General features: G+C 36.3%; 1 protein-coding gene across 20 annotated transcripts in view; it reads left to right on the plus strand.

Moving 5' to 3' along the window:
• The window catches only part of LOC117402468 (neurexin-1), a 389,183-nt gene that overhangs the window by 313,170 nt on the left and 61,956 nt on the right, over nucleotides 1-14,057 (plus strand). For all 20 annotated transcript variants that reach the window (XM_059024684.1, XM_034003638.3, XM_059024689.1 and 17 more), the window contains one exon: nucleotides 5,000-5,171. In XM_059024684.1, coding sequence (XP_058880667.1) covers nucleotides 5,000-5,171 — 172 coding nt within the window. The remainder of the gene's footprint in view (nucleotides 1-4,999; nucleotides 5,172-14,057) is intronic.

The raw sequence follows: 14,057 nt of genomic DNA on the forward strand, positions 1-14,057 counted from the left end.
TCACCATCAAAATCACACACCACGTTAAGTGGCCTCCACCTGTGTTAAATTGTAGTGACTTACATGATTTCAGGATAAATTCAGCAGTTCCTGTAGGTTCCCTCTGCTGGGTAGTGCATTTCAAAGCAAAGACTCAACCATGAGCACCAAGGTGCTTTCAAAAGAACTCCAGGACAAAGTTGTTGAAAAGCACAGATCAGGGGATGGGTATAAAAAAAATATCAAACGCCTTGAATATCCCTTGGAGCACGGTAAAGACAATTATTAAGAAGTGGAAGGTGTATGGCACCACCAAGACCCTGCCTAGATCAGGCCGTCCCTCCAAACTTGATGACTGAGCAAGAAGGAGACTGATCAGAGAGGCTACCAAGAGGCCAATGGCAACTTTGCAAGAGCTACAGGCTTTTATGGCCAAGACTGGTCAAAGTGTGCATGTGACAACAATACCCCAAGCACTCCACAAATGTGGATTGTATGGTAGGGTGGCAAGAAGGAAGCCATTACTCAAGAAAACCCACCTTGAATTCCGTTTAAAGTATGCAAAAAAAAAACACTCAGGAGATCCTGTAGCCATGTGGCAAAAAGTTTTGTGGTCTGACAAAACTAAAATGGAACTTTTTGGCCTAATGCAAAGCATGATGTTTGGCGCAAACCCAACACAGCGCATCACCCAAAGAACACCATCCTTACTGTGAAGCATGGTGGTGGCAACATCATGTTATGGGGATGTTTCTCATCGGCAGGGACTGGGGCACTTGTCAGGATAGAAGGGAAAATGAACAGAGCAAAGTACAGAGAAGTCCTGCAAGAAAGCTGAAACTGGGCCGGATGTTCACCTTTCAGCATGACAATGACCCAAAGCACACAGCCAAAGCTATACTGGAGTTGCTAAGGAACAAAAAGGTAACTGTCCTTGAGTGGCCCAGTCAGAGCCCCGACCTAAATCCAATCGAAAATTTGTGGCATGACTTGAAGATTGCTGTCCATCAATGCTCTCCAAGGAACTTGACAGAGCTTGAACAGTTTTGTAAAGAAGAATGGTCAGATATTGCCAAATCTAGGTGTGCAAAGTTGGTTGAGACCTATCCCAACAGACTCACAGCTGTTGCCAAAGGTGCTTCCACCAAGTATTAACTCAGGAGGGGTGGAGACTTATCCAATTATGATCTTTCAGTTTTGTATTTAATATATATATTTTTTCTCAATAAAAACTTTTTCCCCTTAACAGTGTGGAGTATGGTGTGTAGATAAGTGTAAAAAAATCCTCATTTAAATGCATGAAACTCTGAGGCACCGATACAACAAAATGTGAAAAAAGTTCAAGGGGATGTAGACTTTCTATAGGAACTGTATATATATATATATATATATATATATATATATATATATATATATATATATATATATATAGTATGACTGATTTTAATTACCAATAATACTAATTAAAAAATGCTTAAATAGTTTTTACTTTGTATATTAAAGAACCACATATCTCTTTTTCTGCACACGCTTTATCAACTTTAAATGGAACTGAAACAAAGATAGACATGGTGGCTCAATACATTCAATGTGAAACTATCCAATCACGCTCTAGCTACTTGATTTTTCACAAGTAAACCGGAAATTCGAACCTTCCCTTAATTTACCAATTAATGACAGAAATCTGAGGTGATAAAAATGGATATATTGTCATGACTTAAGGGGACATTACAGAGTCATCACAGAAAGTAATTACAATGTAATTTTTAAATTACTTTCTAGACTACGCTCTCCATTTGCATGAATTAATAGGGCACTAAAATAATGAATTATATGATTTTCTATATGCAGCCGTCAATGCCCCGGTGTATTGACCCTCTGCTCTGCATCTACCTACCCAGCACTGAAATCAGCACACCTAATTCATTATCTAGACTACTGTATATGTTAGGAGGACCCCAACCCGAAATACGCCGCTATCTAGGTCAGATCGACCCCATTGGGTTGGGATTAATTCCCCCAAATCATTTTGTGTTTGTGGGGGGTTGTCGTGCGAATGACCCCATTGTGATGCAGAAAAGTCACTTAACCCGAACCTGATCTGAAGAAGATCATCCAAAAACACAGCTTAACTCAAGCAGTGAGCAGCAACATCACACACAGTACCATCAAAGTACTTAACACATCAAATAGCAAACTAAATATTCAACATTTGTTTGATTCAAACAAATAATAATGTTTATAAAATAATCTGAATAGTGCATCAATTCTACATTGTTGGAATGTATTTTCTATTGTTTTGGCCAGGTTACAATCAATCAATCCATCAGTGTATTTTTATATAACGCCTTTCATGACATGCCATCCCCAAGCGCTTCACAGGAAAAATACACAAAAAAAATACACAAAAATAAAAACATGATTACAAACATTACAAAACGATTTTAGGAGTGTTTTACATTTCTAAATAGAATGATAGCCTCTCACAACTAGTGGCAACGAGTTCCAACGTTTAGGAACACCAGTGGAGAAACTCTGATCTCCCAGAATGACACACCTGGGATGCGTTCACTAGGCAGACCGCTCCAATTACATGGTGCTTTCTATTAAACGGTAGTGAGTCAAGCTCAGAGCTGCCTCGCTGGTGGTTCAAAATGGCCAACCTGCATTATCAGTGCGGTGGCTGCAAATGTTTTTGTATGGATTTGTATGACCAGCACTGATTATGGTATTTTTTTTAAAGTGATGATTGTATAAGAAAAGGAAACATGGGCTATTTATACCTTGACAAATTTGCATCAAGATGTTAAACCAAAACAAGTGTCATCTTCATATCTGGTTCGGGTTAAGTGAATTTTCTGGGGTTGTCTTGTCATTTGCAAGACAACCCCACCCCGAAAACAAAAAGATTTTGCGGTTCTAAAAATTGGAATGAACTCTAACCCGATGGGGTCGACCTGCTCTAGATGGGGGCGTATTTCAGGTTGGGGTCCTAAAATATTGTAACGCTGAGCGAAAATAAGGAGCCAAACAACCGCAGCAAGATCTCGTTCACTAAACAGCAGACTTTATTCAGCAAGGGTCAGCACACAACAACACAGCCCCCAGCAGCGTGCAAGCTGCCCCTTTATACAGAAAAGCCCTGCGAAAACATGGAACATATAGACATAACCAGACATACAATGTAGACATAACAAGACACATTACTGAACCCCACATTACTATATATATATATATATATATATAGTATTAAAACAAATCTACTGTTATTAGGCTGGTTGAAATGTAATTGAACCCTTCTTTGTATCAACTGAAGAATGCCAATAGGCTTCGTTGTTGGGATGCGGTCAGCATTGTGCTGGTTTGAAAGTCTTCACAAGATGATTTTTCAATAACTGACAAGATATAAATATAGAAGCCTTTGCATTCCTGGCTTGACAACATGCTATCAGTTCTTCTTTGCTTAAAAATTTCTATCACCTCCTACGATCTGAAACCTCAGTTAATTAGCTGAAGCGGCAGTTGATTTCACTGAAAAAAAAGGCAACTCACACATCAAGTTATTTTAAGATGAATATCAGAGTTGATCTATTCATTCTTAATCACTGTGGTCAACAATCCCTTGTAATCAGTCTTGTAAACAGCTCTACTTCTACTATATAGGGTTTTCCCTAGAAAACACAGTCTTCCAAACTACAGTAGCACTGCTCTTAAACAGAACCCTGTTCTCTTAACGAACTGCAAATGGAACAAGCCATAGGGTGCATCATACCTGGCAAGTGGGATTATTTGTAGTAATACTCAAGTCACCATACTAGATATTTAAAAAAAAATGTATGTATAATCCTACTATGTTAACTAGTGTTTCAGAGCTAATATGAACTGAATACAATCTTTAATCATGTGTACTGTTAAAATGACATACTGTACGTATTCAATTTCTGTTTGGCCCTTTTCACATTGGTTTCTTACTCTCGCCCATCATTTGCATTTGAATGGTTTAATCCCATTTCAGCAAAGTCATTTGAAACACTGCCTAAAGATTTAATTACATTACTGTACAACCATAGAATTGGAGGATGATAGACGAGTACCCATTCCAAACTATAGTTCAGTAATTGGATTCCAGAATCATGGTAGAATGATGACCTTATGAGAACAATCTCATTGTTATTTGGGGTTCTGCTAGTGGTCACACTAATAATAGCTTTTTTGTTGTATATCGTACTATGTGTGACTGACAAAAATGTTTGCATTGATGGATGGTGTAAACTGTTGTTTTTTTTTAAATTTAAAGCAAAGCTATAGGGCCACCATGCCAACATGAAATTCCCAGTACACACCCCAAATGGGTATTATTACAATGGCCTCATTACAGAAATCGCACGTTGCTCAAGCTTGATCAGAGACAATCCCATGGGTAGAATATACTGACACACCAGATATCCATGAGCGCAGAAACAGTAATGCATTATGATTAACTTGGAACATAACAGAAAAACATATATAATATGCAAATCCACAGGGTAAGCGAGAGTAACTGTCTGTACTCTTTATCATTATTTTGACACCACATTAGTGTCATTATATTGGGTAATACTTTACATTAGCATCTCTAATTGTTGTGTATTTACATAGTAGTTACATAATACATGTGTGCTTAAACATCATTACAATGTTATTATGCATAACTACAATGCACTTAATATGTAAATCTTTTTAAACGATATAACCCTAACCCCCCTAACCCTACCCCTTTTCAATTGTGTTCTTACATATATCATGCAAAATGATTTGCACATTGAATACATTGTAACTAAGCATAACATTGTAATTCTGTGTAAGTACACATGCATTTACTAAGTAACTACTATATAAATACATAGTAATTAGAGGCACATAATGTAAAATGTTACCCCATATTGTTGTCAGAATAATATTATACCGATTATTAATATTCCTGTAGTACTGATGATTATTCAATAGTCTGCTTATTTTATTTTATTGTCTTTTTTTGCAGGAAAAGGGGAATATTGGAGTTATATTTAATGTTGGAACAGATGACATTGCTATTGAAGAACCAGCTAAGTTTGTAAATGATGGCAAATACCATATAGTACGATTTACTCGGAGTGGCGGCAATGCCACACTGCAGGTGGACGACCTGCCTGTCATTGAGCGATACCCAACAGGTAAGGAACTTGTCTACTTGAGAACTCTACATAGTAGTTTAAAATAACCAACAACAATATATATATATATATATATATATATATATATATATATATATATATATATATATATATATATAAATAAAAAACAAGTTCATATGAGTATGTTCAAAAAGAAAAAAAAAAGTATCAAATATTCATTTCGTTAGCACCTAGGGATATAAATTTTTTTTGAACAATAAGCAAAAGAGTATAAAAATGTTTTTCTAAACTATGCTGTTGGTGTCTAATGTTCTTTCTTCCTTGATTATAAAATACCTACATGTAGTATCATTTAAAATGTCAAAATGTCAGCAAAACTGATGACTTTCAGGCATAAAAGCCACTAAATGTCAACATGCCCTTATTGAGTTACAAACATTTAAACTGCTAAAAGGCTTTGACCGAAGCTGCAACAGGTCCTGTGCAATCCAAATTCATTCAACACTAACCTCAAGTTTACCTTTTTTTCCTTTAACTTGGATATTCATAAATACATTTTTCAGGTCAGCAGGAAATGCTTCTACTTTACACGGTAAACTGACATCATAATTGTGTTATGAAAAGGTCATTTAGGTGTAGTATAATGAACTTAATATAACCCCCCTTTTATAAACCTGTTAGTGTGCATATTTAGATACACCATTCAGGTCAATACAATAGACCTGAGAAACTAATGACAGTGAGACATACACATTGTCAAACTTCTTCAAGAATATTATACTTCATTTAATTAATCAAAACAAACTTTTTTTTTTCTTCAGTGTATATGTTCCAATGTATTTACATGTACAGTACAATGAGGTTACACTTTATATACAGTACAGTGTGAAAGTGCCATTATATACATTTTTAGCCAGTTTCTTTGTACACGACTCCACTGTCATTTTAAAGAAGCAACCCATGGTTTGACATGCACATTACTTCCTGCTCTGTTAATAAACCTTTAGTTTAAGTGCAAAACATTACCAGTAATAAAATCAGCCAGTATGTATAGTATAATCTATGATGGATTTAATAGTACTGGTAACTGTGCTCCTTTCTGTGAATTAAATGTAGTCAATCTCCCATCATGTTTTATAGCCTTTCTGGTCATGCACATTGCTTTTATCAAATGGAAGAAGTTGTATGCGCAGGAATCAATCTGCATTTCCAGCCTTAGGTATGAGAGTGAAGTAACCGCTTTTGACATGTGCAATATAGCTGAGTTCACCTCAAGATAAACAACTATGATTCAGATAAGGCAAGAATCTGATGTAGCCATAGCACTGAAGCAAAGATCTTCTGACCCAGAATGGATGAGTTTCCAAAAAGCTACGTCAGATCCAAGATTTATATCGACAGATACCGTGGCATGGAAAAACACAGTTAATAATAATAATAATAATAATAATAATAATAATAATAATAATAATAATAATAATAATAATAATAATCCTATTTCCCATGTTGAAATGCCTTAACTAACTTGTTTTGCCATTTTAAATAAATACATAAATGTATTACTTAAATTAATTTGTTTGTATTTGTAAGTTGAGCCCAAATTTTGTATGCTGCTTGGTAGCCACTTTTTATTTTAGCTCATCAGTAAATATTTTGACATAGGTAAGATACATTTTATAAAAGATTCAACTTTGTGTATAGTTTAATTTTTTATGTATTTTTTTGCAAGCATTCTGTATGTTAGAAACAATTTTGTAACCTGTTGCATTAACAGTTCAAAAAGGTTGTATTACTGCTAAACCATATCGAGTTAACCAACACAGGTCCCAAAGACTGTAAAATGACTGATACAAGGTATGCTTCTCCCTAAGAGAATACCTCCACACACGCACACCCACACGCACAAAACAAATGCTCAGCTCATCAGAGAATATTGGTTTTAGCCATATGAGATTTTGTTAATGGAGTGTTTTGTCCATGCTGTAGTACTTATCACATAGTACATGGAAACAAACAAACAATCAAAACATGGAGAAGATTAGCTTCACAAACACAGTGTTGTGCTCAGACATCCCTTCTGATATGGCTCCATCTCTTTTCAATTACGTTTGGCAACAATGATGAAGTTTTCTAGTTCAAATCCATGCCCTTGACCCAATGGCATCACAATGTAACGATTCATGCCAGCCTGAACAAAGATGTGGAGGGCACTGAATTAAATTGTATGGGAAAATCCAGAGATCTCATTGGATAACAAGCATCAATGTCTTTGATTTTTTTTTCTCCTTTTAAATACATAGTTCTTCTATTTTAAATGTTTTTATCATACTGAAATTATTATTATTATTATTATTATTATTATTATTATTATTATTATTTATTTCTTAGCAGGCGCCCTTATCCAGGGCGACTTACAATTGTTACAACATATCACATTATACATTATACAGATATCACATTATTTTTTACATACAATTACCCATTTATACAGTTGGGTTTTTACTGGAGCAATCTAGGTAAAGTACCTTGCTCAAGGGTAAAACAGCAGTGTCCCCCACTGGGGATTGAACCCACAACCCTCCGGTCAAGAGTCCAGAGCCCTAACCACTACTCCACACTGCTGCCCAAAATATGTGTATTGAAAGGTGCATGTGTGCGGGTGTTTATATTGGTTACCATTTCACTCTTGATAACTCTATAATACAGCCTTATAGAGATAGTAGAACTGATCTTAATAAAATCCCCTACAGTTAAAAGGAAACATGTTTTGTGTGTACTGGATGTAACTAGGACACTACAAATCGGCCTCCCTTTCCAGAGAGCTGACCCATATAGACTATAGAGGTTATTTTTTGCTATGCAAGTCGGTCATGTTAAAGAAATGCCCTACAGTAATTACTTATTAGACATAATAAAATTATGAGCTCAACGACATTGAAAATCTTTTTAAAACCAGTTCAAAGGTCCAACGGCTGGTCTTCAGATTGTCATATAAGAACTGTAGGAACATGCTGTATGAATTTGAACGTTACACCACGATGGTTGCTTCAAACCTTGCTTGGGAGCGGCTATACTGATTAAGTAATGCATAGTTACAATGCACTTAGGGAGTGATGGAAGGATGCGCGCAAGGTGATTTGCGGGTGCAAAACCACCATAATGCTGCCATAAATCGTGTTTAACAGGCGTAAAGTCTGGTTTTACCGGCCACAAAAAATGCAGCGTATGTAAAGAATGGTATTCACCTGGCATTCTGTACCTGCTATCAAATTTGCACCTTGCCATCATTAATCCATTAAAATGATACTGAAATGCATTCAAATGAAGAAAGAAATGGAATTGTGATTGGAAATGGGTGGGATCTGGATGCTAAGCTGATGCAAACATTATAATTTTATGTAAGGATTTTTTCTTGCACTTAGACAATTGCTGATCCTACAAAAACTTTACATCCCTTCTTACAAGGTGCAAACCATTGTAGAAACAAGTACCTAAGAGTTGTATAAAGGCACACACCTGCAGAAACCTGTCATTGGCTTCAGGATGGCTGCTGTGGTACACTTCCTGATGCGGCGACACTTGGCTCTTGTTGAGGCGAGACAGTAACACGTTTGGATGAGAAGGGCAAGACTAAGAAGACCCTGCATATTCAATTTCAGGGACACTTTATTTGGGATGATGGAGGATGCAGTGCTAGAGCGTTATCAGCATCAATCTAGGGACTGCTGTCCCTGCACATCTGAAAGTACTGTGTTCTTTCAGACCACAGTTGGAATGTCTGGATGGATAGCCCAATCTACCTTTTCCAGTGCTAGGCACATTTCTGGATGTTATGCTGAAAAGGGCAGGCCAGTGCATATCATTTCCTAAGGATACTAGTATAACTGATGTTGGCTGAGGCTTTTCCAAACAACTCTGTTTCATGCTGAGTGACCTCAGCCCACAAGGACTCTCAGTTCCTTCTCAGAAAACTTTTCTTTTCCTTCCTCCAAGAGGACTTTGCTGCCCTTCTAACATTTTTTTTTTGGCTTGTATTTTCGTGCTCCACAAATGTCATACAGCGACTACTGCACTCTGTACTCCTAACTCTGCAAGTGCGGCTGCTAAATAGACCAATGTGCTCATTGAGACCTTCATTATTATAATCATGGATCATTATTTGTGCATGTTGAGTAATTTGCTTACATAGGGCGCAGTCCAAAATAATTGCCAGGCTGCAATGCAATTTTAATTTTGCATCCACAATTATTTGCACTGCGCCTATACTTACATCACCCCTTAATGTGTAAATCTTTTTGCACAGTATAACCCTATCCCTAGTCCTAACCTTAACCCTAACTCTAAACATAACTGTAAGCCTAACCATAACCCTTTCTGATAGAGTTGTGTGCTTACTTATAACTTGCAAAATCATTTACGTATATTATAAGTATGCATAATAGCATTGTAATTATGTGTAAGAAATTAGAGACGCTTAATGTAAAGCAGTGTTTCTCAACGGAGGCGGTATGGCCCTCAAGGGGCGTTCTGAAGCCAAGGGGGGGCGGGGGTGTTTACATCGAAGAGGGCGGGAAGAGGGCGTTATAGTTAAAAAAGGGGGGGGCATTGTGTTTTCTTATTTAAAATTAAGGAAACGTTGCTGCCATTTGTGCGATCCGGTTCGTCATGCAAATTTAATATGGCCCAATCAGAACAAAGCAGCCGTTCCATTTATGCCTGTTGCCATGTTACGGTACACGTCTTAATTACACAGTTTATTATTATTGTTATCTAGTGATGTGCATTTTAGGTAGTTCCTATTTATAAAAACATGTCCGTATGCCAATGTGTGAGAGGAGAGGGAGGGAGGTGTCAAAAAATAGTCTGCGAAAACTGAGGATGTATAACAGATGTTTTGCAAAGGAAAAATATTTGAAACTGTACATATAACATATGATCCATAAACGATGCGTCTTTTGCGATGTTCCGACAATATTGTGTAATCTATGAAATCACCCTGTATAATTAGAGCTAACAAAATAATCAGTAATCTCCAATTTGCACAGTAACAGTTTTATTACAACAACAAAAGCCATTGTGTGCTTGTATATGAACCTTGTTAATTGCAAATTTCACAAAGCTTACAATTTAAAAAAATCTTTAACCACATGTTGTGTGCAAACAGGTCAGTGTATGTTAGGATACCAAGCCAAAATATGATCCCATCAGTTTGGGGTTAAATTACTTATTTAGATATACGAAATCGTGCGTGTTCGGCTTGGAATTTTCTTACGAATGATCCCCTTGAGGTGCAGAACATTCACTTTACCCAAAGCGTTTTCATCATTTCATGTAAAAGTGAGACTGAATTATTCTCCAGGGAAATGCATATAATTAAAAAAAAATAATAATAATTAAACCCCCCCGTTATTGCTGTAATAAATATTTTGCAGACCTTTTTTTCTAAGTGTGAACGTGTCAATTATAGTTATCAAATGTATTTTTCACAAATTAAAGTTTTAATAATCAATTTTAATAAAAACATAATAGTACTCACTGCAACCAGATCCCTGATATTTGTATCCAGTTCGTCGGTTCCAAAGCAGGAACTGGGTACCCGATTTCAAAGGAACCGGTTCGCATATGTCTATTGCTATCTACAGCAAAGAAGATATGTCGGCAAAATTCCATAATAGGAAACATTTTATGTATGTATCTACATGTTGATTATACCAGGGACTGGGGTTTAATTATTTTTGTTTTATGAATTATTTCTCTGTGACTCTCGGAACTAGTGGAATTAAATGTAATTAATAATTGATGTTAATTAAACGGCATTGTTAATCAGCAATAATTCTTAATTTTTTTTATTTTCTGTGGCAAGGGGGCGATGACTAAGCTCCTTAGGGGGCGTTGTTACGAAAAAGGTTGAGAAACACGGATGTAAAGTGTTACCGAGTTTCCTTACACTGGTAGTTCCAAATGTGCTACTATTATCTTTTACTTACCAGTTATGCCAATAATAATGTTATAACATGAAGGGCTTTTTTTCATCAAAACATTATATGTATTACTTTGGCATTCCAGCTGATTACAATAGTGTTGAACATTACATTATGTAATTTGGAATACTGTCATTTGGAATAATCAAAGCTAGTCATAATTAAATATTGTTATTTCTATGTAGCTTTAAAACATACTTTATTGCTGTCTTATCTGACTTTTTGTAATAAATGAAAATACACCCGAGGAATGCAAATGTTGCGTTTGCAAAGCCTGGCTGCACAGATAAGGAGTTTTATGAATAACATGTCATCTAAACCTGGTCGACAAGGCTTTGTGACAGCAGGTAAATGAATGAGTTTGGAAGAGAATCAAGTCTGATAACACACGCCTCCTCTCTATAACCCCAGATCAATACACAGCAAGGCTGGATTGCATGCATCCTTAATGAAGTTTAACGTTAATAAAGATGGGGACAATTTGTAGTACTTCAGTGTGCTGCAGCATGCCAAATAAAGCCTGTAAAAAGTATCTCAAATTGTAGAAATATATTATTATTATAAAGAACTGGCAGCAATTTAACTGTTGACTCAAATTTTAAAACAAAGTGTGTGCCACTGCATTATATTGTTCTTCTGAAATTGTACTGACTATTAAACATTAATTGGCTGGTTTCACAGACCCTGATTATCAGTTTCCTTGGACTAACTAATGTTGTTTTAGGTAAAGTAGTCCAAGACTAATGCAAATTGTCACTGAACTGATTAAGTTTCCTCTATAAAAAAATAAGTAAGATTGCTTGCAAGCGGTATATGCCTTCATGAAACCAAGTTCTTTTAAGTTCTTTAAGTTCTTTGTGTTCCCTCAGCTTAAGTCTGATGCTGCATGCGACAGATTTAAGTGGTCTGGATACAGTGAATTAAAGACATGTCCTGAGGACTGGAGTAGAGATAGTGTGCACCGGTGCTCTCATATTATTATTTATTTATTAGCAGACGCCCTTATCCAGGGTGACTTACAATTGTTACAAGATATCACATTGTACATTATTTCACATTATACAGATATCACATTATTTTACATACAATTACCCATTTATACAGTTGGGTGTTTACTGGAGCAATCTAGGTAAAGTACCTTGCTCAAGGGTACAACAGCAGTGTCCCCTACTGGGGATTGAACCCACAACCCTCCGGTCAAGAGTCCAGAGCCCTAACCACTACTCCACACTGCTGCCCTAACACAGTGTGTGTGCATCCCATCCTGTTATTTACATCCTCTGTTTACATCCCTTGCCAATAGCATGAAAGAAAAATGTGTACAATTTACAAAACAGATCACTTGAAAGAGATTACTCTTTTATATGAAGATATCTAGAAGGCATAAATGTACAGTCAAATTCCACTCTCAGAACCAGCTGAAAAAATAAATAATTAAATAAAATAAAACAAAATAAAAAGCTTTTTCGCCACAGGCCTTTTCAGTAGCTGCAGCGGTGACACGCAACACATTTTATTCTCCTCTGCCAGTTTCTCTCATCGCTGGGTGCCTTTGGCTTTTCTGCTCGCAAGCGCTCGTCGAAACAATGGTCTCTCCACCATTGTTCAAGCTGGGTTTTATCTAACTATGCATAACCCTTAGAGAATTGTCCCTCTGACAAGATTCAGGTCCTGCGTAGTCTAATAGATGTGACAGTGGTGATAAAGCACTTGCAATGGCCCTTAGCTTTCAGTGGCGAGTAATAGCTATATTTTTGTATATATTTTAGATTAACTGAGGTTAATTGTCTTTTTTGAGCACTTTAAAAATAAACGGCACACAGATCTAAAGTCATTGGTGCTTGACAAATGTATAGCCCGACCTTGACAGTTTTAAACAAAATGAGATTGTGGCAGGCACAGTTATCTTACTTCGAAGCCACAGACAGGAGATCTGAAATGTTTATAATCTTTTTTTTTAACTGTTTAATTGCATAATGTTGTTCTGTGATGACAATTGTTTTTAACTGGACCGTAAAAGTCATATTATGTCTGTAACCACAAGAATATCACACATGGAAAATATGATATTTGGAAATTCTAGAACACCAACAGTATCCACAGGATTAGAATGCATTTACCTAGGTACAATTGCAGTACTTTTATTTATCTTCTCTTTGTTAATAGAATATCATCTTAGATTTTTTGACAAATTATAAATAAATTAAATAAATCAACTATAAGAATAATGTACTATATATTCCTTCAATTAACATTGGTGTTAGTGTAGATGTATAACACGGCCAGCTTTGCAAGTTCATAAGTTCCAATCCGCCTTGACCAGGAATCTGTCCCATCCTAGGCTTGAGCGTTTGAGTGTTTTGTTCATTACGTGCACACACACACACACACACACACACACACACACACAGACACACACACAAACTAATAAACCCCATTGAATAAAAGCAGTAACTCCCTCCAGACTACGGGTTATCATTTGTGGCTTCCTGATACTTTTTAGCATACAGTGTTATTGCTTACCTACTCTAGCACACACTATCCGTTTACTCAGAAATATCAATTTCTCAGACTAGTGTTTGTATAAAAATTGCAGAGTCAGTGACTTGTACAATCAGTCATTATGTAAAGTTATTGTACAGTAGTCCCCGAGCTGTATGCTGGTACTACCTTGTGTCTGTCTTGCCACGTGTTGCATGTGTGGAATTTTTCATCTCTAGTCTACGTGATTGGAAGCTACCTAAGGCAACTTGCATTTGGGAATTCCACAATAAAGAAAGGAAGAAAGCTTTAATATATGTGTCTATTATTGCTAAAGCATACAGTACTATGCCACTATGTTATGTGAATGGGGAAAGCTTTCTTGGAACTAAGGTGACATTTTTATGCCATTCACACAGTTTTTTTTTTCTCAATTCTTTGCAGCAACAAAATAAGAAGGAAG

The sequence above is a fragment of the Acipenser ruthenus genome, chromosome 5 (genome assembly GCF_902713425.1).
Source record: "Acipenser ruthenus chromosome 5, fAciRut3.2 maternal haplotype, whole genome shotgun sequence".
Taxonomy (NCBI): Eukaryota; Metazoa; Chordata; class Actinopteri; order Acipenseriformes; family Acipenseridae; genus Acipenser; species Acipenser ruthenus.